This window comes from Chelmon rostratus, chromosome 9 (genome assembly GCF_017976325.1).
Source record: "Chelmon rostratus isolate fCheRos1 chromosome 9, fCheRos1.pri, whole genome shotgun sequence".
NCBI lineage: Eukaryota > Metazoa > Chordata > Actinopteri > Chaetodontiformes > Chaetodontidae > Chelmon > Chelmon rostratus.
In genome coordinates this window covers 28,355,628-28,377,617 of record NC_055666.1, presented here as the reverse complement: position 1 = coordinate 28,377,617, position 21,990 = coordinate 28,355,628, and the positions used below count along the sequence as shown (strand labels likewise).

The 21,990-nt window shown below is 46.3% G+C and overlaps 1 protein-coding gene across 2 annotated transcripts; it reads left to right on the top strand.

The window, feature by feature from the left end:
* Positions 1-1,920: 1,920 nt before the first annotated feature.
* Positions 1,921-21,622, top strand: ccdc69 (coiled-coil domain containing 69). Of its 2 annotated transcripts, none has more exons than XM_041943999.1 (9): positions 1,921-2,051; positions 12,345-12,408; positions 15,590-15,768; positions 16,189-16,276; positions 16,734-16,807; positions 16,898-16,999; positions 17,198-17,317; positions 17,963-18,060; positions 18,225-21,622. In XM_041943999.1, exons 1-9 carry the CDS (start codon positions 2,031-2,033, stop codon positions 18,391-18,393), a joined length of 915 nt encoding a protein of 304 aa, XP_041799933.1. In that variant the 5' UTR covers positions 1,921-2,030; the 3' UTR covers positions 18,394-21,622. The 2 variants fall into 2 exon arrangements, with proteins under 2 accessions (XP_041799933.1, XP_041799934.1); XM_041944000.1 differs by having other exon boundaries at positions 1,952-2,051; positions 12,348-12,408.
* The last annotated feature ends 368 nt before the right edge of the window (positions 21,623-21,990 follow it).

Below are 21,990 nucleotides of genomic sequence, written 5' to 3'. Positions count from 1 at the left end.
AGCAGCTGCATGACGTCACGACGTCATACTAACGGTACCAAAAATACTCAAGTACAAGTAAGTAAATGTACTTAAACTCAGAAAATCAGCCTTTTTATCTCATTAACGACTGAATCCAGACTGTGTCCTCTGACGGAGACACGTCCTGCGTCAACATGTCCTCAGGTGGAGAGGAGAGGAGGGAAGAGGACACCGAAGAAAAATGGCATCAGAGAGTCGGAGACCCCCCCCCCCCCCCCCTGCTTGTTTGGAGGCCTGAATATTCTGAATAATAATAATAATAATAATTAATAAATAATTAATAATAATAATAACAACAAGAATAAGAATAATAATTAATAATAATTAATAATAATTAGTAATAATTAATAATAATAATGTTGTTTCTCTTTGTCCAGTTTGTTTTCCAGCTGCTCGTCTTCCTTCTCCAACTTCCTGTTTCCCCTCCAGCTTCTGCCCACCTGATCCAATTAACAGCTGACTGCTGATTGGCCGATCCAGAGAAAGTGATCTAACATGACAGCCCGAGGAGCCTTTAATCGGATCAGATTCACAGACAGACAGACAGATTAAATCGAGAGAAGAGTGACGGTCCGGATGTTTACCTGCTGCAGCTCACCTGAGACACACAGACACAAACTCATTAAGCTGATTGCAGGAAATTCTGAATCAGCCTTTGATCCTGATCGTTTCATATCGATCTAACCAATAATTGTGATGATTTATAGAACAGGACGTGTGTCGTCGTGATGCTCCAAATGCAAGATGGCCGAGGGGTGACAGGCCTGTTTCTCCTCAGCTGTCAGGAGAGGATGAAGATGACGAAGCAGCAGCCAGAACAGAAAACAAGGAGAAGAAGAGGAGGAGGAGGAAGAGGATGAAGAAGGAAAAGAAGAAGAAGAAGTTTTTTTTCTGCAGCAGCAGACAGAAGGAAAACGCGTCACTTTGGTTCTTTTTGTTATTTCTATAAATTTCTCCTCAGATTTCTGTCTCTGCTACATGTTCATGTTCATTAATAACAGCAACAGGAAGTCATGTGACTGACAGGTGTGCAGACTGAATTCACCTTTAAAGCTGTGGCACAGGTAACGTCTGACACTGAAGCGTGAAACAGTCGAGACGTTGACGTTGTTCTTCCAGTGAGACAAAGTTAATCATCTCACATGCTGACCTGTGTGTGTGTGTGTGTGTGTGTGCGCGCATGCGTGTGCGTGTGAGAGTTTCAGTGTTTTATGGGCTTTACGGTTTGCTCGTATAAACGTCCATAAAAACAGAAGCAGGAGGAGAAAAACCTGCAGAGCTCAACGCAACAATAAACCTGCAGCTTCGTCCTCAAAACACCAAAAACTGCGGCTGGAGCTCAGAACAGCAACTTCCTGCGTAGCATCACACCTGGTGAGGTTAAACTGATAACACTTTACTGGCAGCTGCAGGTTGAATCTGAGTTTCTGTGTTCACACACACACACACACACACACACTCTGTGACATCAGCTGTTAAAAATGTGATGACGTCAGAGGTTTCATGGGAAGATTCAGACAGACACTGTTGAAGTACAGACACACCTGACAGGTGTGCTGCAGGTTAACCTGAGTTAGAAGTACTCTTACATCAGTAAACGCAGTATTATCACAGAGTAGAAACACTAAAATCCTGCATTCAAAACTGAATGTGCCTGAACATCAAAATATACTTAAAGTGCTAAAAGTAAAGTATTCACCATAACTACATCTGCAGGATGCATCATTTCAGAATCACATATATCTTTAAATTATGATTATTGATGCATTCATGTGTTGATAAAAAAAAACGTTGGAATACACCGAGGTGTTCCTGAAGGCAGCACCGATAAGCCCCGCCCCCGCGCGGTGCGTTCATGGGAGCGTTTTCACGGAGTGTTTGAAAGTTGTCAACAAAGAGAAGAAGAAGAAGAAGAGGAGGAGGAGGAGAAGGAGGCAGAAGAAGAAGAAGAAGAAGAAGAGCGGGCAGTGAGAGCGGCTCAAACGACAGCAGAGCTCGGAGGAGGAGGAATGGGCTGCAGCCACAGCAAGGTGAGACCCCCCCCGACACAAACCCGGCCCGAAACAGCGCAGTCCGGCCACAAGTTCACTTTGTTTCGGCTGGAGGAAGTTCATTAGCAGGCGGCCGGCGGCTGCTGCGGCCGCGCGGACACGAAACGTGCCGGGAATGAGCTCCGTGTGGCCAAAATACGGCTCAAATCTTTCGGATTTATTCCTAATTTATGGTCCATAATCAAAGGTCAGGCGGTGATTTGGCGTCTGAATTTGCGTGCTAAAGAAAATGCGATGAAAGCATCGCGGACTTTTTTCTTTTCTGCTCTTTTGTGAACATCTGTTTTTAATCTCGCACCGGGTTTGAACGTCGGGCTGTTTTCTCACGGTGCATTCACGGGACTGACGCCAGATCTCAGAAACCCTCCACCTCCCGTAAAACTGCCCTTCTGTCAGATAAACTGCGTGTTAATGAGTTTAGAGCGAGTTTTTACTACTTATAATATCGCTTTCACAGTTTAATCTCCTTATTGTTGTTCCTGCCGTGAGGGAAACAGCGCAGTGATTTTAACGTGCGCTCACGGGGTCACATGGTGTCATAATCCGTGTAAAGACCTTTAATATGAAGCTCACCGCTGTGATGGCTCTCTGATAACATGAACACACACTCAGTGCGGTTTTTCTTTCCTCTCTGAACTTCTCTAAAAGTCTCTTTGCTTTGTCCGTGTGTCGGTCGGTCTGTCTGTGCTGTCGGTCGTTTGACAGCTGTTGTCTTCCGCCGGTTATTGATAGAAAGTGACGGAGCCGAGGCTTCATGTGGGTCAGTGGTCTCCACACGGAGCACCCGCAGGGGGCTCTGGAGGGGGCTCTGGTTGCAGAGTCCGAGGTTGATAAAGTTTTATCAGGTCTGAATTCAGGACGTGAGGATGTAGAAACTTGTATCTGGACGAATGAAGCTGATCAGTTATTGATCAGTTATTGATCAGTTATTGATCAATTTTCTGTGAGATGTGAGTCCTGACACTGACCTGATGTGACGTTTCATCTTTTAAGCTGTTCTTGTTTTTTAGGAGTGATGAGCGAACAAAGTGTTCCTGAAGGCATCATACGTAAGCCCCGCCCACAGCGGCAAGAGCGGTGCGTTCAGGTGCCTCAATTGTCCAAACCAAAAAGTTTGGATCAAAAAGTGTAAAGCTGATGAGTTATTGATGAGTTTTGTGTGAGATCCAGAGTCGTGACACTGACCTGATGTGATCGTGTCGTCGGAGGAGATTCTCGTCTCTGTCGAACTATAAAAAGTCCGTAACTAATAAATAATCCAGTCGTTCTTTTTAGAACCAGCATTAACCGAACAGCAGAGTTTCCTTTGTGAGGACGTGTTGCATTAAGTTTCAACACGCTTTCTGTTAGCTTTGTCGCTAACATTTGACCAGCCAGTAAGTCGGCTGTGAAGACACGTTCACGTCGCGTCTTTCCTGCTGAAGGTGGATGTTGAGGTGCAGCAGAATCCTTGAATCCAGGTTTTAGTGTTTTTGGACGAGTGGACTCCACAAACAGCTGCCTGCAGTGCTGCGTTGTGGTGCTTTGTGTAGGAACTCACTTCATGGTTACTCCTCTCTGTTGTAACTCCCCTCTGTGGTGTAACCGCTGTTATTTCACTGATGCATTAATCACAGTGTAGTAATGAATGTTGGAGCGAGCTGGCGACAGGCTGCAGGTGAGTATGTGTCAGGTATCTAATCCAGAGATGATGACTTGTCATTACATCACAATGGAATACAGGTGTACGACTTACCTGTACCTGAGGACGACCATCTGTGGTTGAAATAACTCATTTCAGTCTCCAGTGAAGACACGGAGTGAAATCCAGTGATGTGCAGGTGTTTTTTCTTTCTTGATGTATTCCTTCAGTTCCTCACTTCTCGAGTCATTTTTTAGTGAATAATTTCGTGCTCTGATCCGACAATTTCAGCGGACACGACTGCATTCTGTTCCTGCTGCGTCGAGGTTTAGTTCCTTCCACCAGGCGGCTCCAAACCGACCGGCAGCGAGGATTCTGTTGACCTGCTCAGATTTTGCTGATTTGGTCATTTTTCCTTCATGTTCTGCATCTTCTATCGTTTGTAAGCGGGCTTCGAAGCTAAATGGTTTCTTTTTTAATTGTGTTCATTGTTGACGTACGATGAACAGGGCGTTTTATTTTGAAAATTTGCTGTATTCTCTTTGCACTTCCTGTGCCTGACTTCCTGGAACTCGGCACAGCGGCGCCCGGCGAATCATGCTAACTGACTGAAGCTAAAGCTAACAGGACTAAAAAATCTTCATATGTGAGTTTGTTATGATGAACGACATGAAATCGTCACTTTCGTGAAGCTGAAACAGAAAAGGCAGAAAATGTTTCTCTGTTTTTCGGTTCACGACTCGTGGAGCGTCCGGCGCGTCGCTCGCTCGGCCTTCTGGGAAACAGAGGAAATGTGTGCAGGAAGCAGATGCAGGTTTCTGCTGGAACACTGAAATAAACAATGCTGATCCTGCTTTTAAAAAGCGGGTCGTTTCGCCACAGAAGCAGAACTGTTGACCAGTTTTAGAAGCTGTTGCATAACCTGAAATCCAGTAAATCTTTGATTAGAGGAGATTTAGAGCCTCAGAGTCTGAGCCGCTGCCGCCGGACGCCGATAACAACAACACGCCGAACTGAGCAGGAACACCTGCTCATCATTTCATCAGAGCTTTAACCCCAGCTTTGTTAATCTGCTCTGTTTTATGTTACAGTCACAGTGAAGCGGCGTCTCGGCCTCGTGGCGTCTTTCAGAGGGAAACGGGACGTGCTGATCAAATCAGACGCGACGCGATGATGCGATACGAAGCAGGTTTCCTGCAGTCGCTCTGAGAGTCTGCTCTGCAGGCGTCTCCGCGGCGGCGTTTTCAGCGCTCGCAGCCAACACGTGCAGCTCAGACACGTGAACCTGGAAAACACACAATTGGTAATGTGAACTGTTTGTTCACATTTAGGATCTGATGTGTTTGCAAAGATTGATCAGAGAGCTTCGTTTACAGTTAGACTGCGAGAATATCAGCGAACAAACACTGAACAGCTTGAATTCTGGGTAATGAAGTCCGTCAGAGTTATCTGATGTAGAGATGAAACATTTAGTCAGTTTCAGTTCATAACCTGCCTGCAAAAACTGTTTCCAGCTCCTGCAGCCTGATATGAAGCTAAATATCTTTAGCTTCCACACGTCAGAAGATTTTTCATTATCCTCGAATGTTAATAGATGAAACCATCATTCAGTCATTTCTGTGTTTTTCAGTCTATCCTCACCTCCAACACAAACTTTTACACTAAATATAAGCTGCAGTAGGAAAAATAAAGCTTAAATAAAGCTTTGTTGCAGTTCCCCTTGCAGACCCCTAAATGTCTCCTTTTAGCTCGACACATGTTGAGAGTGCTGCAGAATAATCAGCTAAACGAAGTCACCTGCAGCCTTCGTGTCTGTATTATGGAACAGAGCTCATGTTGCTGCAGGTCATTTCTCACCTGCAGCTCTCTGAGCTGAGACGGTCTGCCGGGCTGATCGACTCGCAGGTTACAGTTTTCCACCGGCTGCCCCTGAACGCACCACCGTAAACCCGAAGTCTGTTCACGTGTGCGCCGCGGCGAGGTGTTTCAGACATGAAAACCTCACAGAAACACGCGGCGTGAAGAGCGTGTTGAGGAAACGAGAGCTGGCTCGACTTTAAGCTTAAAACCCCAAAATACCTGAACGGAGTTCTGCTGGTCCAGTTTCTGCTGGTCCAGTTTCTGCTGGTCCAGTTTCTGCTGCTCGTTCTGGACGGGCTGACCTTCAGTGACCTTCAGTCTGAGGGTCTGAACTGTGAACGCACTGCTTTCCATTTTTCAGGAGGTTTAAACTTTACAGACGGAGCTGTGATTCTGTGCAGCATGCTCCAGAACACAGCACGTCAGAAGTACCAGGATGTCCCACTGCATCGCAGCACGCTAGCCGGCATGCTTTACCCATAATCCTTTGCACGGCAGGAGATGCGTCACATCGACTGAGCTGCAGAGAGCAGCGTTTGTGTAAAGTCTGAGCACTGAGCAAACTTTCTTCTTCTTACTTTAAATTTCCCGCTGCAGGCGGCGACAGATTTACGAGCCAGAGGGTCGAAGTTCGAGGCTCGGGGTCATGAAGTAACACGCAAAAAGTGCGATCTGGAGCACAGCCGCGTGGAATCTGTGGTGGATGTGATGATGTGAGGTCACGTGACCCCCTCGTAAATATGGACGACAGCTGTTGTCCTGTCTCTGAGGCTCCATGCTGAAGTCACGTGATGGCGGCGAAGCGAGGCGTGTGTGAAAACCTTTTTTCTTTGTGTTGATGAGGCACCTGAAGTGCTCATGAGGAGCAAACCGCCTCATGTGACTCGCTGATCTGGAGCCTGTAGAGATCCTGAGTCCTGCATGTGACTTTTTATTTTTACTGTTCTGTTCAGAATTTATCCGCGTTACCATGGAAACGAGGAAACATCACACTGCTGTCCTGAATCGGCTGCTTTTTGTGACGGTTCACGAGGCGAAGACAAAAGTGTTTTTGTGTAAATCTGAAAATTAACCAGTAAAAATACATGAAAGGTAAAGTACAAGTACCTCAAACCTGTACTGAAGTGAGTAAATGTACTTTGCAGCACTTCCTGTTTGCAGCGTGAAGAAAACAAAGTGTCAGCTCAACAAACCTGAACAGGATCGTCTTCAGGTGTTTCGTGGACAGACAGGACCAGCAGGGTCCCGACCCCCCCTGCTGAAAACCGAAATATAAAAGGACGTGATGAAGACACATGTCAGGGCCTCCCCTGCAGTCCCCTGATCACAGATCAATGTATTGATTGATTAGTGCAATAACTTCATCACTGCTTTGACTTCACGACCTTTAACCTGAAGAACCTGAAGAACCCACGAGGCTTCGGTTCCAGGTTCTGCCCGGTCTCTCTGCTGTGCTTTAGAACCACAATGTTTTAAACTGAGGTCATTAAAGGGGGGGGCAGTGAGAGCAACATCACATCAGCAAATAACAGCCAATAGGTTCATAGCTCAGATCTGGGAACAGTTCATACAGGAAATCTGTATTTAATTAATTAACCGATGGAAAATAATTGGAGTTCATATTATCTCTCATCTCTGGTTCTAATCTAATCGTCTCTTCTTCTAACTGTTTATGGGCTGAGTTTGATTCTATTAAAGCTTTTAATTCTTCAAAGGAAGCAACAAAGTGAATATAAACCTCAGCAGCTCTGCTCGTATTCCTAACATTAAACCAGCGCGTCCTCGCCAACATGGACGACGCCGCGGCGACAGTTTTAACGACTGGACTCGCTGAGGTGAAGTTCAGCCTCCGGCAGGTCGAGGCGGAGCAGCTTCAGTTTAACGTCTGCTGGTTTAACGCGAGATTTGACACGAGGACGAGAAATAAGAGGTTTGTGTGTGTGTGTGTGTGTGTGTGTGTGTGTGTGTGTGTGTGTGTGTGTGGAGATCCACTGACGGCTGTCTGTACATCTATGACTTCACGGCTAACAGGAGCAGCTAACAGCTAATTCGACAGACAGACAGACAGACAGACTCCAACATTGTTCAACTTGTAGCTCCAAAGCGTGACTGATTACGATTTTCCCCCAATAGAAGAAAGACAAAGAGAACTGATGAGCGTTTAGTGGAACAGCTGATGGATGATAATATCATGACACTGACCATGAAACCTCATCTGTGGCTCTGACTGTTGAACTGAGTTCAGAAACCTCTTCTTCATCACGCTGTTTAGTTCTGCCTCAGATCACTTTGGACACCTGTTCTCACCTTTATGGCACTTTTAGATTTCCAGGATTTTTCATCATTGTGATTAAATCCGTTGATTCGTCGGGTTTTTTATTCGCTCGTTAGACTGCCGCCTGCAGCTGAACCATGTTCACAAACAAACACATTATTCAGGCCAGTGAAAATCCATCTGGACTACAGATTTCCTGACGTGATCAACTTGATCTGGAGCTCCGCCTCACGACCCGCTCTGTGGTTTCTGGCGTGAAGCGCAGGAAGATTCGACTCAGGCTTTCAGACCGATGATCTTAATCATCGATGGCAGGAAATAAGATCGTAATCATTGAAACTGCCCTCGTTCACGCAGTAAGTCCTCCTCAGCTCAGCTAATTAGACCACGCCCACACTAAAACCTTTTCATTTTAAAACCGACACGCCTGAAACCGTATCACGTGACCGTTGGCGTGCACAGGTGTTCGCCTCCTGTGCGCGCAGGCGGCAGCATCATGAAACACAACAGCTGCTAGCATAAACGACAACATCAGCAACACCCGAAATTCATTATCCACGCTGACGCAGCCTCCGGTGGTCACGGCTCGTAGATGAATGCAGGCTGATGATGTTTGGTTCCTCCAGAGAAAGGGTCATGTGACAGGGGCGTGGCCAATCAGGGAAGGACACCGCGTGAAGAGCCAATCAGGAAGCAAACATTTTGTGTGCGTAATTTCCACCCTGAGTTCAGCAGCAGCATTTCCAGAACTTTCCACTTCACCGCGATGGCGAGTTCGTGAAAACTGAATCCATCAGCTAATCGATTACTTTATTGATAATTAAAGAAGTTCTCTGCTGATCGAACACCGTCACTTGATTCGTCGTGGTGAAGATGACGAGTGAAAACAGTGCGAAGGTTTGGAGACTCTGACTGCGTGACAGTCTGGACTTCAGCTGTTTGTCAGACAGACACTATCCAGGTGCATTATGGGAAATGTAGGCGTGTGTCCACCTGTGCTGCACAGGCAGAACGAGGACCTGATGACTTGTTCTTGGACTTTGGGGAACTGTGACGGATGTTTTTCATCAGTTTTTGCCTAAAGTCAATGTGTCAGAGCTTCAGACTTCAGCTTCCTCTTCAGCTTCATCCTGACGTCACTCAGCTGATAAACCCGTGTGAATCAACCAATCAGATGACTTGTGTTCTTCAGAGAAACGTGGAGAAAGTAAACCTCCTCCGTGGTGAAACGTTCAGCTCGGCGCCGTCGGGAGTTTCTTCACGGTGAAGTGTTGTACAAACAGAGCAGAGCAGCCCCCCCGGTGATTTATGGCGCTTTTAAAAGCGAGGGCCCCGTGATGCCTGCAGGAACATATGCTTCTCCTCCTCCTCCTCCTCCTGCTCCTCCTCCACTGATGCTGCACAGCTCGACTCCACGTGTCCTCCTGAACCAGCGACGTGTTTAAACCCGAGATATTTATTGTTTCAGCTCAGTTTAAAGAAAGTTTAAATAAAGTTGGTGTCTAGAGTTTGGAAGTGTTTATAGAGTGTGTGTGTGTGTGTGTGTGTGTGTGTGTGTGTGTGTGTGTGCGTGTGTGTTTGTGTGTGTGTGTGTGTGTGTGTACTGGTGTTTTAGGGTGTGTGTCACTGTGCTTGAGCAATGTGAGGGTGTGAGGCAACACAGTAAGCATTCATTTCAGTGTTTATCGTGTGTGTGTGTGTGTGTGTGTGTGTGTGTGTGTGTGTGTGTGTGTTTCAGCTGTCTTCATATCTGCTGACCAGATCGCTGTGAAATACACACAAACTACTCATTTACACACAAAGCAACAATCTAAAGACTCAGCTCTGACCACATGGGATCAGCTGATCTTTAACCTTTTGGGATCCACTCTGGAATTTGATGTGACTGTACCAGGTGGATAAATCAGCTAGGCCGATAAATACGTTAATAAATCATAGAAAAAGATGTTCCTCAAAGCTGCAGAACCTCCTGGAGAATCTCAGTTTTCTTCAGTATCACAGTGATCCAGTGAGAGCTGACTGAACATCCACGAGTCCACTGCTAACAGCCGTGAGCTAACAGGAGCTGCTAACAGCAGTGGGCTAGCAGTGGTGAGCTAGCAGGAGCTGCTAACAGGAGCTGCTAACAGCGGTGGGCTAACAGGAGCTGCTAACAGCGGTAGGCTAACAGGAGCTGCTAACAGCGGTGGGCTAACAGGAGCTGCTAACAGCAGTTGGCTAACAGGAGCTGCTTACAGCGGTGGGATAGCAGGAGCTGCTAACAGCAGTGGGCTAGCAGTGGTGGGTTAGCAGGAGCTGCTAACAGCGGTGGGCTAACAGGAGCTGCTAACAGCAGTGGGCTAGCAGGAGCTGCTAACAGGAGCTGCAAACAGGAGCTGCTAACAGGACCTGCTAACAGCGGTGGGCTAGCAGTGGTGAGCTAGCAGGAGCTATTAACAGGAGCTGCTAACAGCGGTGGGCTAACAGGAGCTGCTAACAGCGGTGGGCTAGCAGTGGTGGGCTAACAGGAGCTGCTAACAGTGGTCTGCTAACAGCGGTAGGCTAACAGGAGCTGCTAACAGCGGTGGGCTAACAGGAGCTGCTAACAGTGGTGGGCTAGCAGTGGTGGGCTAACAGGAGCAGCTAATTCAGACTGTTAATACAGACAATATATTATATCCAGATACAGGCTAATACACTGTTGTAACCCACTGTGTAGCTTGCTGAATCCAAAATGTCACGTCCTGTTTGAGTTCCCTGAAGCATGATGGGACCTGTAGTCCCAAAGCCTGAAGGGGCAGCAGCATGGTTGGGAAATATAGCGACGTCTGAAAGTAGCAGTAATCCTGTGGAGGCTCACAGGACACTTCCTGTTCAGGTGGAGTCTTAACTTTGTTGATCTTTTAGAGCCTGAAAAATGTCCACACTCTGCTTCGATGTCCTGATGATCCGAGAAACTCGTAACCGCCTCCCTTTTTATTGACTAATAGTTTACTGATTGATCCATAGGGCGGCTGTTAGTCAAGCTGTTATTGAACTTTAAGAGCGCCCTCTGCTGGACCAGAAGACAAACTACTTTGAGTGCGCTGTTGTACTGAAACTTTATTTATTTATTTCAAAAATTTATATTCAAACTGTTGCAGTCTTTATTTTCTCCACACATCTGGACACACACACGTCTGTTTTGGGTTTTTTATGTTTTTTAATTCTCCGTCTTTGAAAAGACGTAGATGTTGAAGTTTGTCCGTCGGACGTTTGAGTGGCTGGAAGTCGTGTGTGTTTTCAGAGGGAATGATGGGTTTTGATGGCGCGGCTGAACAGACATGGATGTAACCTGTGACTTGGCTGTTTGGTGGAGACAAACAACCACGAGTCAGTGTCCATCAGCAGACTGTGGAGCTGAACATGACTCATCATTTTCTGTGGAGGAGGATGATTCAGCTTTTTGGTGACTTTAGCCCTGCAGCACCGCTCGTTCTTTTCTCTCTCTTTACATCCCTGTCGACTGAATATCTTTGGGTTTCGCCGTTCGGACAAAACATTTTTTACTCAGTGTAAACGAGGCTAATGAGCTGTCAGTGCAGCGAGGTGGTAAATGTGCAGGTATGAGGGCGAGGAAGGTCCACTGCTCCTCTAATCTTCATCGGCAGCAGCAGAAACAAACAGTCAGTGTCTGAGCTGCAGCTCAACTTACGTAACAAAGGAAAGAAAGGAGGAAAGTTAGAGCGTCAGTCATGTGGACGGTGATGAGACAGAAGCTGGCGGGTCAGAGTTGGACCTCCGTCAGCAGCTTTCATAACCAACTCACTGCTCCAGTTTAACAGCCGGACCCGAACCAGGACTCAGCTGCTGCCCGGAGGCCTCGGCGGGTCAAAGAGCAGGTTCAGCCCCCGACACGCCGACACACGTCAGATTATCATCACTCGTTTTAGTGACATTGTTCTGGCAGTGACCTCTAGTGGCCACATGAACTGACTGTCTGTCAGAAATAAAGCAGGGAGTGGCGTGATGGTGTTGTAGCTCTGTCGCTGGGATGTTTGGACCCGGCAGAGAGCCTCTTTAAGGTTGTAGATATTGGAGAAAGTTTTCTGTTTCTTCTTTTATAAATCATATTTTCATGTTCTATAAATACTGTGAACGCATCAGAACAGTCAGTCCACTGAGGATCCTTCAAGAGATGAGAGCTAAAGGGAAGTGTTCAGGCAGAGGGGGAACAAAGGTGCTGCAGTGAAGGACAGTATGAGAAAAATAAGTTAAAGCATGTGAACATTTTCCAGTAAACACCCAAAATAAAACCATAAAGTGTGTGAGCTTCACCCGTGACCGCAGTCTGACTGTCACCGCCACCGAGCAGATGTAGATGCCTAAACGATACCAAACTGTAACCACAGAGGAGGCCGATCAGACGGGAAACAACAGCCAGCAAACCGTTTTTGGTGTTAATACTGAAGCTGAAAGCTGCCAGAGTCTGTGTTTCCATCACTGAAACTCTCCCTTCCTCCTCCTCCTCCTCCTCTTCTCTTCCTGTCGCTATCAGAAGAAAAGCAAAGGCAAGAAGGGAGAGAAGAAGCAGAAAGACGGCAGCAGTCAAGATGAAGGAGGTGAGTGGTTTTTATGTGCTCTTTCTCACGTTCCTCACTTCCTGTTTTCATGTCGACTGACAGCTTCCTGTTTTGTCTTGTAGCTTGTAATGTTTCTGGCTACAGTAACAGACTCAGACCTGATTGGTTCACACGGCCGACTGTACACGCTCACGTTTATGAGGTCATGTGACCCGACAATGCGGCATCCACCACAGATCAGATTATAAAGACCATCTTCAGAGCTAACCAGCTAACTGCTAGCTGAACTTACATTACAAGAGCACTGATGCTGGACAGTTCAATGATGCAGGTTATTGTTAAGAAATTAGAGAATTACTTATTACAACTCAATATTAGTATCATTGGGAGTAATGAGCGTTTAGTGATGATGATGATGATAATAATAACTAGACAATTCCGGCGCTGCCGAAATTTTGACAATGGCACGAGGGGGCTGCTGGTCTTATTAACTGAGTCAATAAACATGAATGAATTTAATGGAAATGAACCATCTCTATTATCATCCAAAGTTTCCTTTTACAAACAGAGCTGACGGCGCTAACGGAGCTAATGCTAACAGAGCTAGCGGTAATAGAGCTAACGCTGCTAATAGAGCTAACCGCAGTAATAGAGCTAAAGGTGCTAACGCTAGGTGCTAACATTTCTAATAGCGCTAGCAGAGCTAACGGCACTAATGCTAAGGCGCTCGAGCCACTCGCCTCTATAGCTCTTTGAGCTCTTGCGTTGCCTTGTGCCGCTAATAATAATAATTCCATGTAGTGTTTGGATGAAGAAATACTAAAACAGGTTTTGGACATTCCCTCAGACAGTGTGTTTGCAACACAGAAACTTTGTGACCGGTCACCATGACGATTGCAGCAGTAGGCTGATCCCGGAGCTGTGCAGGACTGATCTAATAAACAGTTGGACTTGTCACGGCAGGTAAAGCGCAGGTGTAACTGATAACATAAAAAGCGGCTGCATTCCACTGAGGTGAGCTGGTTCAGGGATCTGTTATGTGCCGCTGCCTCGCTGTCACGGTTTCCTGGGACACTTCAGGGGACAAACATTGTCTCACTGCAAGTCAAAACGTCTGCCGAGAAGCAGGCGTGTTAGTGCAGCTCTGCAAACAAGCAGTCACATGATGCTAGAAACCTGCAGTGAACGATCAGATGCAGGTGAGGTTTATCACGAGGAGCGCAAGTCAAACCCACATGACAACGCATCGCCGCTTCCTGTGTCGACAGGAAGTTAAAAGACGCTCCGAATCTCAATCATTACACTCAGAGCGTCTCGTCGCAGCTTCTTCTGTCCTGAAACACAGATGTTTCATCCGTGGACAGATGCTCACTGTGTGCTGGAAGTGTGAGGAGGCACAGACCGACTCGAAACAGCCCCAGAACATTTATCGGTCATAACGAGAGTGTTTCTGAGTAGCTGAACTCATTCAGAGGGTAAAAAGAAATGGAGCTGAGACACGTCGTGACTCTTTGAGCCTGTAAACAAAGCTGATGTCTTCAAACGTTAAAGATTTAAAACAGCTGCTGTGGAAAATGTCATAAAGCCCTTTAATAAAAAGCTGCGCTGACTGTTGGTGCAGCTCAGCTCAGCTCAGATGGTCATGAGCTGCAGGAGTTTCCCAAAAACTACACATGACAATGACCCGACGATGTGTCTCTCAGAGAGGAATCACAGGTGATCACAGGTACACTGTGTCTCTGTGACAAAGCGAGCAACTGGCTGCACCATCTGCTGCGACCATGTGACTCACTGCCGAGCGGTTAACACCGCACGCTCGTTTCCTCCCGTTTATGAGCAGATTGTAAAGACAGAATGAAATCACTCGTTAAAACAGGACGGTACGAACACGCCGCCGCCGTCCTGCTGTGAGTCACCACTGGCACGAGGAGTCGGCCTTACAGTCACACGCTGGAAAACAGCTGGTTAGCAGTCACTCAACATGGCTGCCTTAAGGTTTAGCCGAGGAGTCGAACTGGAGAACAAATGTTCAGACGGCTTTGATCTCCTTTTCTCCCTTGTTGTCATTCTGTCATACGTTTGAACAAAGAATCAAATAATTAATATCTAAAAAACAATTCAAACATCAAACAGTGTGGTGATACTGTTTTTTAAACACTCACTAAAGCACTAAAGCACCAAATGTGGATTCATCCGCCGCTGAAAATAGTCCCAACAAATGTGACAAAAATTTGTGAGGTGTTTTTAAATATTTATGTCCTCAGTAGGAACCAATGGGAGTTAAGAGCCACAGACAGGAAGTCAGACAGTTTTGAGAGACGGACCAACATGTTGTTGGCTTGAGTCTGAAGATTTGATGATGAGAAAATTGTAAAACAACGTCAGATAACCGTAATCAGACGTCACCAGAGCAGGTTTTCCTCTTTGAGCCTCGTTAGTGTTGGAGTTCCTCAGGGAACCCTCTGAGGTTCCTTCATGGTTTCAGTCTGAGGAACAGAGAAGCTTCAGGTGATGTCGACTTGAAATTATCAAGTGTTCAACACAGTTCATGTTAAAAAAAAAAACATCTCAACTCAACGTTGTTCTGGAGCTTTTAATCCCATCACATGATCTTCATCATGAGTTAAAATATTTTATCTCCAATTTGGTTCACATGTTGAAGCTTGACGTTTCTAATGTGGCAGATTCACACAGTCTGCTGCACAGACTCTCAGATGCTTCACACGTCGACTTCACATCAAACATCCGTCAGTTTTATTTACTCTTAATCGTTGTGGCGACACACTCACATATTCAGGCGCATGTTCACCGTTAACTAGCTTCTTATTAGCATATGTATTAGCAACATGTTGTCACTATAAACCTGTATTAATGCCTTATTCTGCATGACCATTTACTTTCCCTCATTAACCTCCTAATCAGGTTGGTGACATGTGTGTGTGGTGGAATGTAACTAAGTACATTTACTCAAGTACTGTTCTTACAGGTACTTGTAGTACTACTGCACGACATCTCGGAGGGGAATATTGTACTTTTTACTCCTCTACGTTTATCTGCAGCTTTAGTTACTTGAATACAACTTAAACCTGTTAGTTGATTGACAGAAAGTTAATGATCAACTCTCCTGATAATGGTTTGAAGATTTGTTATTGATTATCTGTTGGACAGAACAAACATGGCGAAGGCGTCATTGTCACCGTGCACCTGTGGTCATTTGCAGGTAAACGTGGGTCAGGTGAGCAGGACGTCTACCTGGAGAAGCAGCTGGAGCGGTTTGAGTGGCAGCTGAGGACTTTAAAGGAAGTGCTCTCAGCCAACGGGAACCCAGAGAGGGCGGAGCTACTGAAACACCACGCCGACGAAGAGGTGTGCGCCCTCGTCCTGAGCATCCTCGATAAGGTGAGGAGGTCACGTAGGATCCGTTAACCCTCGGTGATCTCTGCTGATTGATTCTAACAGTAAACTTGAGTCCGGATCACCATGAGTGCTGGACCTGGTGCTCCTGCAGCAGGTTCAACATCTGGAGGAAAGACTGGAGGCTGTCAGAGCAGCACAGTAATGAACATGAGAAGGAGAGTTTGATTGGCAGCTGAGCAGCCAACCAGCTTCTCTGTGACCGTGTTTGGTCATGTGACCACCTGCATGTTGTCTCCTCTCGTTTCCACTTTGAATTCACAAACCTTTATTGACGTTCGGGTGATGTAATCACTGTGTCAGTCGGCGTGTTTGTCCTGCTGCCAGCAGGCGTCAGTCGCTCCAGTTTGACTTTATCTTCGATCCCATCGCGCTGAAACGAGTCTCGTGTGACGTGATTTTCAGGTGAGAACGGAGACGACGGCTGATTTGAACGTCCTGCATGAACAGAGAAGCAAAGCTGCGACTGACAAACACGAGAGGAACGTGGAAGGTAACATGTTGGATTATGATAGCTTTATCAGACCGAGCGTGTTTACTTTACAGTCACATAACTTTATTTATACATCACGTAGAGACGAGCTGAGGGGACCAGCTGACCCGTGTGTGTGTGTGTGTGTGTGTGTGTGTGTGTGTGTGTGTGTGTGTGTGTGTGTGTGTGTGTGTGTGTGTGTGTGAGTGTGTGAGACATAAACACTAAAACTTTAAATTCTTAATATTTACAGATTGTCAATAAACATTTTACATTTTGCTTAACTGATAAAATGATCAATCAGACTTTGAGGTGAGTTTGTGCTGTAAGAAGGACTCCACGCTGGTGAGGACAGGTTGAAAGCTGCAGGACAGAGACGAACGGGGACGTTCAGAAAGTCTGCGTGTCCTCGTGTTTCCATGCGACTGACGAAGTCGCATGGAAACACGTGGTCTGGATCTGTGTTTTCTGCCTGCAGAGCTGCAGAAGAGACACGAGCAGGAGAAAAGTCAGCTGACAGAACAGTTTCAGGCTGCTGAAAACGTCCTGAAGGTAAAGAAAGAGCAGATCTGGTTGGTCGGTCAGGAAGCAGGAAGTCACCTGATCCTTAACGCTGTTTTTGCCTTTGTGTTGGAAATGAAGGGGAGGGTGGAGGAGCTGACTGCGGACCTGCAGGTTTATAACGAGCTGAAGAGGAGAGTCCAAGAATCGACGTTTAAGAAGGACCTGCAGAGAAATATTCAGGTGTGTACAGGTGTGTGTGTGTGTGTGGGGGGGGGGGGGGTCCAGTCTACTGAGGCTCAGCTTTAAGTGACTGGAGTTAGAAATGACTAAAACTTCCAGTCCAGAGGATTAAAGCTATTATCTGCTGAAAGTATGGAAGCACTAAGAGTGTGGTCGCCCTGCAGGAAACACGTCATTAATTCTCTGTGCACCCTGCAGGCCCATGGCAGCCCAGGTGCATTCTGGGAGTCTGAGCAGGAGTCTCTGCTGTTTGTCATTGAGATGAAGACTGAGCGTGTGCAGGAGCAGAGCAGGAAGCTGCAGCAGATGGACGCTCTGGTAGGTCCAAATGTCTCAGAGGATAAAATTATGGGTTGGTGACATTTTCTATCCAGCAGGTCAAAGGTCAGCGTCACAGTGACATCATCATGCCCTGCAGAAACTCTCGTCTGTCCATCATTCAGCAGCAGATTGTGACCATGTTTCACATGTGCTCAGATAATCTCGGGCGTCCACCTAAACCTGAGCTGATTGTTTGGATCTTCTGAGCTGCACGTTCAACATGTGTGAAGCCTCCATGTTTTACAGTCTGTAGCTTCTCTGCAGCAGCGGCCACATCTGAAGCATCGTAGTCACCACGAGCTGATTGGTTGTGCTGATGTTGATCTTCAGCTGATTGTTGTTGCTCCATGTGATGAAGCTCTCTGTCCGTCCTCTGGACTCCTCTGGACAAACAGTCTCTAAGTGAAGACAGCATGTTTCTCTCTGGACATTATTCACTGGAATCAGACGTGTTAATATAGAGAGAACTTCAGTTTCAGCAACAAACACACTGAAAACCTTTAATTAAACTCCTTTACAGACTTCACTTCAACTGTGAGTTAACTGGTTGGTGGAGGAAAACAACCACGTGGAGGTGATTCTAATTTTTCACTTTGTCTTCTTCTTCTTCTTCTGCTTCCTGTTTCCTGTCATGATTCTTAGATGGAGAAGAATTTGACTTTGGAGGATCAGATCATCCACATCCTGCAGCAGAATGAGGATCTGAGGGTCCGCATAGACAACTGCCAGACTCTCATTCAGTAAGTGCTTCAGTTCATGAAGCCTCCTGTTCTTTACTTCCAGCCGCTCATTGTGCAGGAATGTGGCGCCACCTGCTGCACAGTTTGCATCTGCTCAGAAACACCATGACCAAAAGGGTCCAAAGGAGTTGTGGTGGCTCACGAGCTTCTCTTCTGTTTCCCAGGAAATTATCCAAGGAGCAGCAGGACATGAAGGTGGCGCTGGAGAGGCAGGTAGTCATCAACCAGACGCTTTCTCAGGAAAAAGAGCAGCTGATGTTCAAACTGAGACACAGAGACTCGTGTCCGACCATCCACCTGCCGGTCATGGTGCAGGAGATCGCGCCCAGATGACTGATCACATGAGCCAGATCGTGGATCCCGTGTTTGACTGTTCAGATGCCAACAATTATTCACAAGGTAACATGCAGGGGGCCCAGTTTACCGCTCAGTCGCTGGGCTCCAGCTGCGTGTCGTACCAAACCGGCTGGAGAGCGGCACGCAGCGTCGTCACAGCTCTGCTGCTCTGGGTTCAGGTTTCAGGCCCTTAAACTGGATCCTGTCTACGTCAATGCAAAACACCACAGGAATGAATATTTACCATTTGAACTGCAACTCCACTGGTAGATGTTCTAATGCAGGGTCACAACTGAACAACAAGAACCCACCACAGTCCCTGAAGTAGCACTGTAGCCGCTCTGCTACAGCAGCTACGTGGACTTAAAACTGGATCCTGTGCAGGTACTGTTGAGCCTCAGACTGTCCCAGGTAAAGGTGCAGCCACATTGATCTGTCACTGTTCGTATATGTTTTGTTTTTATTCCTTTTCATCAATCGGTCCGTTTTCTGATTATTGGATGTTATGATGATTAAAATGTTTTTCAAAGGAAACAGGAAACAGGTGGACGGATCAGTGTGGCAGCATCAAAGGATTCATCATCCATCATCACGCCAGAGAGTCGCGTAGCGAGGTCATTTGCTCATCCTTGTGAAACGGCTTGGTGATGTTAGTGAGTACTTGTGGGGCTGGTTTGCAAGCTACTGTGGCTGGAGAGCTAAAATCTTAAATGCTATCTAGCCGCTAACATAAAGACAAGTAAGACTGAATATTTTCCTCTTTCTGTTTCCTCAGCCGACACTCGTCATCGTTCTTGTGCTAATGTGCTTCAAAACTAGACGGCTACAACAGCCTGCCAACCTAGCTAGCTCCCTAACTGGCAGTTAGCTATGTAGCTTGGAAACAAAATAAGTTAGCATAGTTTATACAAGAGGCGTATTTGTACCACTGACTTTTATCTCGTGGCTGACTGCAGACCAGGCTGCAGGTGCAACATAAATACCGCGATAGTTTTAGCTTCCTCGTGCGTTTCTTTCTGGCTCTCTGTTCGCTGTTTGCTGTTCGTAAACACTGAATTCACACGTTAGAGTTCAAGTGTCCCAGTTGAGAACTCGGTGTGCATTTACTTCACCTTCACACTGATTCCTTCAACAAATCCATGACGGTAATTCTGCCGTTATAATAAAGCTGGTGTGGCTTCAGTAAGTCCAGCTGAGACTCATAATCACTGATCACGTCCACGTAAAGCTGCATCATCTGCGTCCAAAGCGAGCAAACATGTGACATGATTAACCTCAAACCTCCGAGGGTTCGAACTGACCGATGGCGACCAGCCGTCACCCCACGCGGACTCCTCGACACAGAGCCAAACTATCTATCGCTATCTGAAACACAAAGCTTCATGCCTGATTGTACCGCAGTCTCTGGACTCTGAGCAGCTCCTTCGGGGGTTTGGAGGTTAAGTGCCTTGCTCAGTGGCGCACCTTTGCAAGGGAGGCCAAGAGTCTATGTAGTTTAGACGGAACAGAGAGCTTTACCAGTCCACTTTTCCCACAAACTGAAGCTGTACCGCCAGCAGTGAAGCTTCAAGATCGATTCTGTGTTCCACTTAAAGTGGAACCTTCATTTGAGGCATTCGAGAACCTAAAGGTTCTCCCAAGAACTACTTTATATTCAAGGTGCCAGAAAGTACATTCAGGGTTTTTCCATAAACTCAGTTCTTGAAGCAAACTTAAAGTGTTCCTAACAGTTCCCATCTTGACGGTTCCTGCAAAGAGTCCACTGGAACTTGTTGTAAGAAGGACTTCAAGGAGTCAGTGAGCGTCTTAGAGATCCTCACAAGAAAACAACTCCTGCGATCCCCCGAGGTCCCTCTCAGGTTTCCCTCTCATTGCAGACCGGGACTCTGGTTTAAAATATCCATAAATTCACTTTATATATCTGGACGTCCTGAAAGTTCAAGTTTGTAAACACTGTGGATTCATGAACCAATCAAAACTGAGCCTAAACAAAGCCAGACTGAAACGCTCCCCCGGCCAATCTAAACCTGGTCAACGGCGATAGTCCGGTTCAAACCTGATGCCGAATCAGTTTGTCTTCTTCCTCTTGGTTCTGCTCATTTTCTGTTTGCGAGCTTCACAAACACCTCTTCTTGTTACTGGTGGCTGGAGTCAGATGACACCCTTTAATGTCGAGCATTGCTGCTGTTGGGGACGACACCACTTCACTTCAGATCTGTATTTTTATATAACTTTGACTTTCGTGATTCAGGAGCTGGAAAAGCTACAACTGTGAGCATGTTATAGCATGCTAAATACCACCCTGTCAACATCCATTAGTTATTAGCATGCTTGTTAACATGCTATCATTAGCACATTAGCAGCACACATTATAGCTCAAGTTCAGCTTGTAGGGATCAAGTTGAGTCCAGTGTTTAGCTTTAGTCTTTTAAAATGTTTTATCGCTGGAGAAATGTTGTTTTCATGTGAGTAATGAACGTTAAATCCTTGTCAGGACAGATTTTCGGTACCTGGAAAGAGAAATTCATCCAAGTGTCCTCAAAAAACACAAGGTGGCGCTGGGGTTGGTGGCAGACTACGGTGGCTGGAGAGCTAATTATGTGCTAGCTAGTCGCTAACATGCAGGCTAGCCGACATAGTCACAGAGTTGATACCATTTTGGACTGTCCAGCTCTCTGTTGTCCCTCTGAAGTGTGGAAACATTTAATAACGGAACAGCGCCGAGCATTTTTATCCACGAGCGGCGGCGTTCCCCATCGCTGAGGTTTAGGTTTCACATGAAGAACTGCTGCACAGCCACAGATCACAGATCAGCCGTCGCTGTTCACCTCTGGCCTTTAAATCGCTTGAACTCCATCAGTTTAGGATTTATTGTGTTATTTTTCAAAGATGTGAAAATCATTGCCGTGTTGTCAGTTTTTTTTTTCCCATTTTTTTGCTTTTTGTTGGCGGGACGATGGATTTATGGGATGTGACGTTTGTATTGCCAAAAAAAAAATATTTGTCAGTGTTTTGACAAGTTTCTCCTTATGCACCAGCACTTTGAGCAGGATTTTAGCAGCAGTTTGTATAAGAGAGATTTTTCACTGTGGATCATTTTGAATTTTTCTGGGCTTCTTTTGTATTAAAACTTGTTTCATCTTTTTCTCGTTTGGGTTTAAGTCCAGCCGTTTGTTTCCTTTCCTGTTTTTGGCTTGACTGAATAAAAAGCTGCAACTCAAACTGATCAGTATGACTCCGTCTGTCTGAGTGACAACAGCCAGTGTCTCCTTTTTGTGCTAACTGTTAGCCCTGTTTGTGCTAACTGTTAGCCCTGCTAGCCCTGTTTGTGCTAACTGTTAGCCCTGTTTGTGCTAACTGTTAGCCCTGCTAGCCCTGTTTGTGCTAACTGTTAGCCCTGCTAGCCCTGTTTGGGCTAACTGACTGACACTGTATGTAAAGGACGCAGAATGAACAGTGTTTCTACTCTTGTCTTTTCAGTTTTCTCTCCGCTGTGTCTGAACGCTGCTGTGACACTAAATAAACCTGCTTCACCTTCAACTCTTGAACTGTTTCAGACTCTTAGTTCACCTGTAAAATGCCGCTGAAAGACAT

Bases quoted from the DNA above. Each gene is read 5' to 3' on its own strand.
- ccdc69 (XM_041943999.1), top strand. From the start codon at position 2,031: ATGGGCTGCAGCCACAGCAAG. The intron at 12,409-15,589 runs GTGAGTGGTTTT...GGTCATTTGCAG, and splicing joins CAGCAGTCAAGATGAAGGAG to GTAAACGTGGGTCAGGTGAG. The intron at 18,061-18,224 runs GTAAGTGCTTCA...TCTGTTTCCCAG, and splicing joins AACTGCCAGACTCTCATTCA to GAAATTATCCAAGGAGCAGC.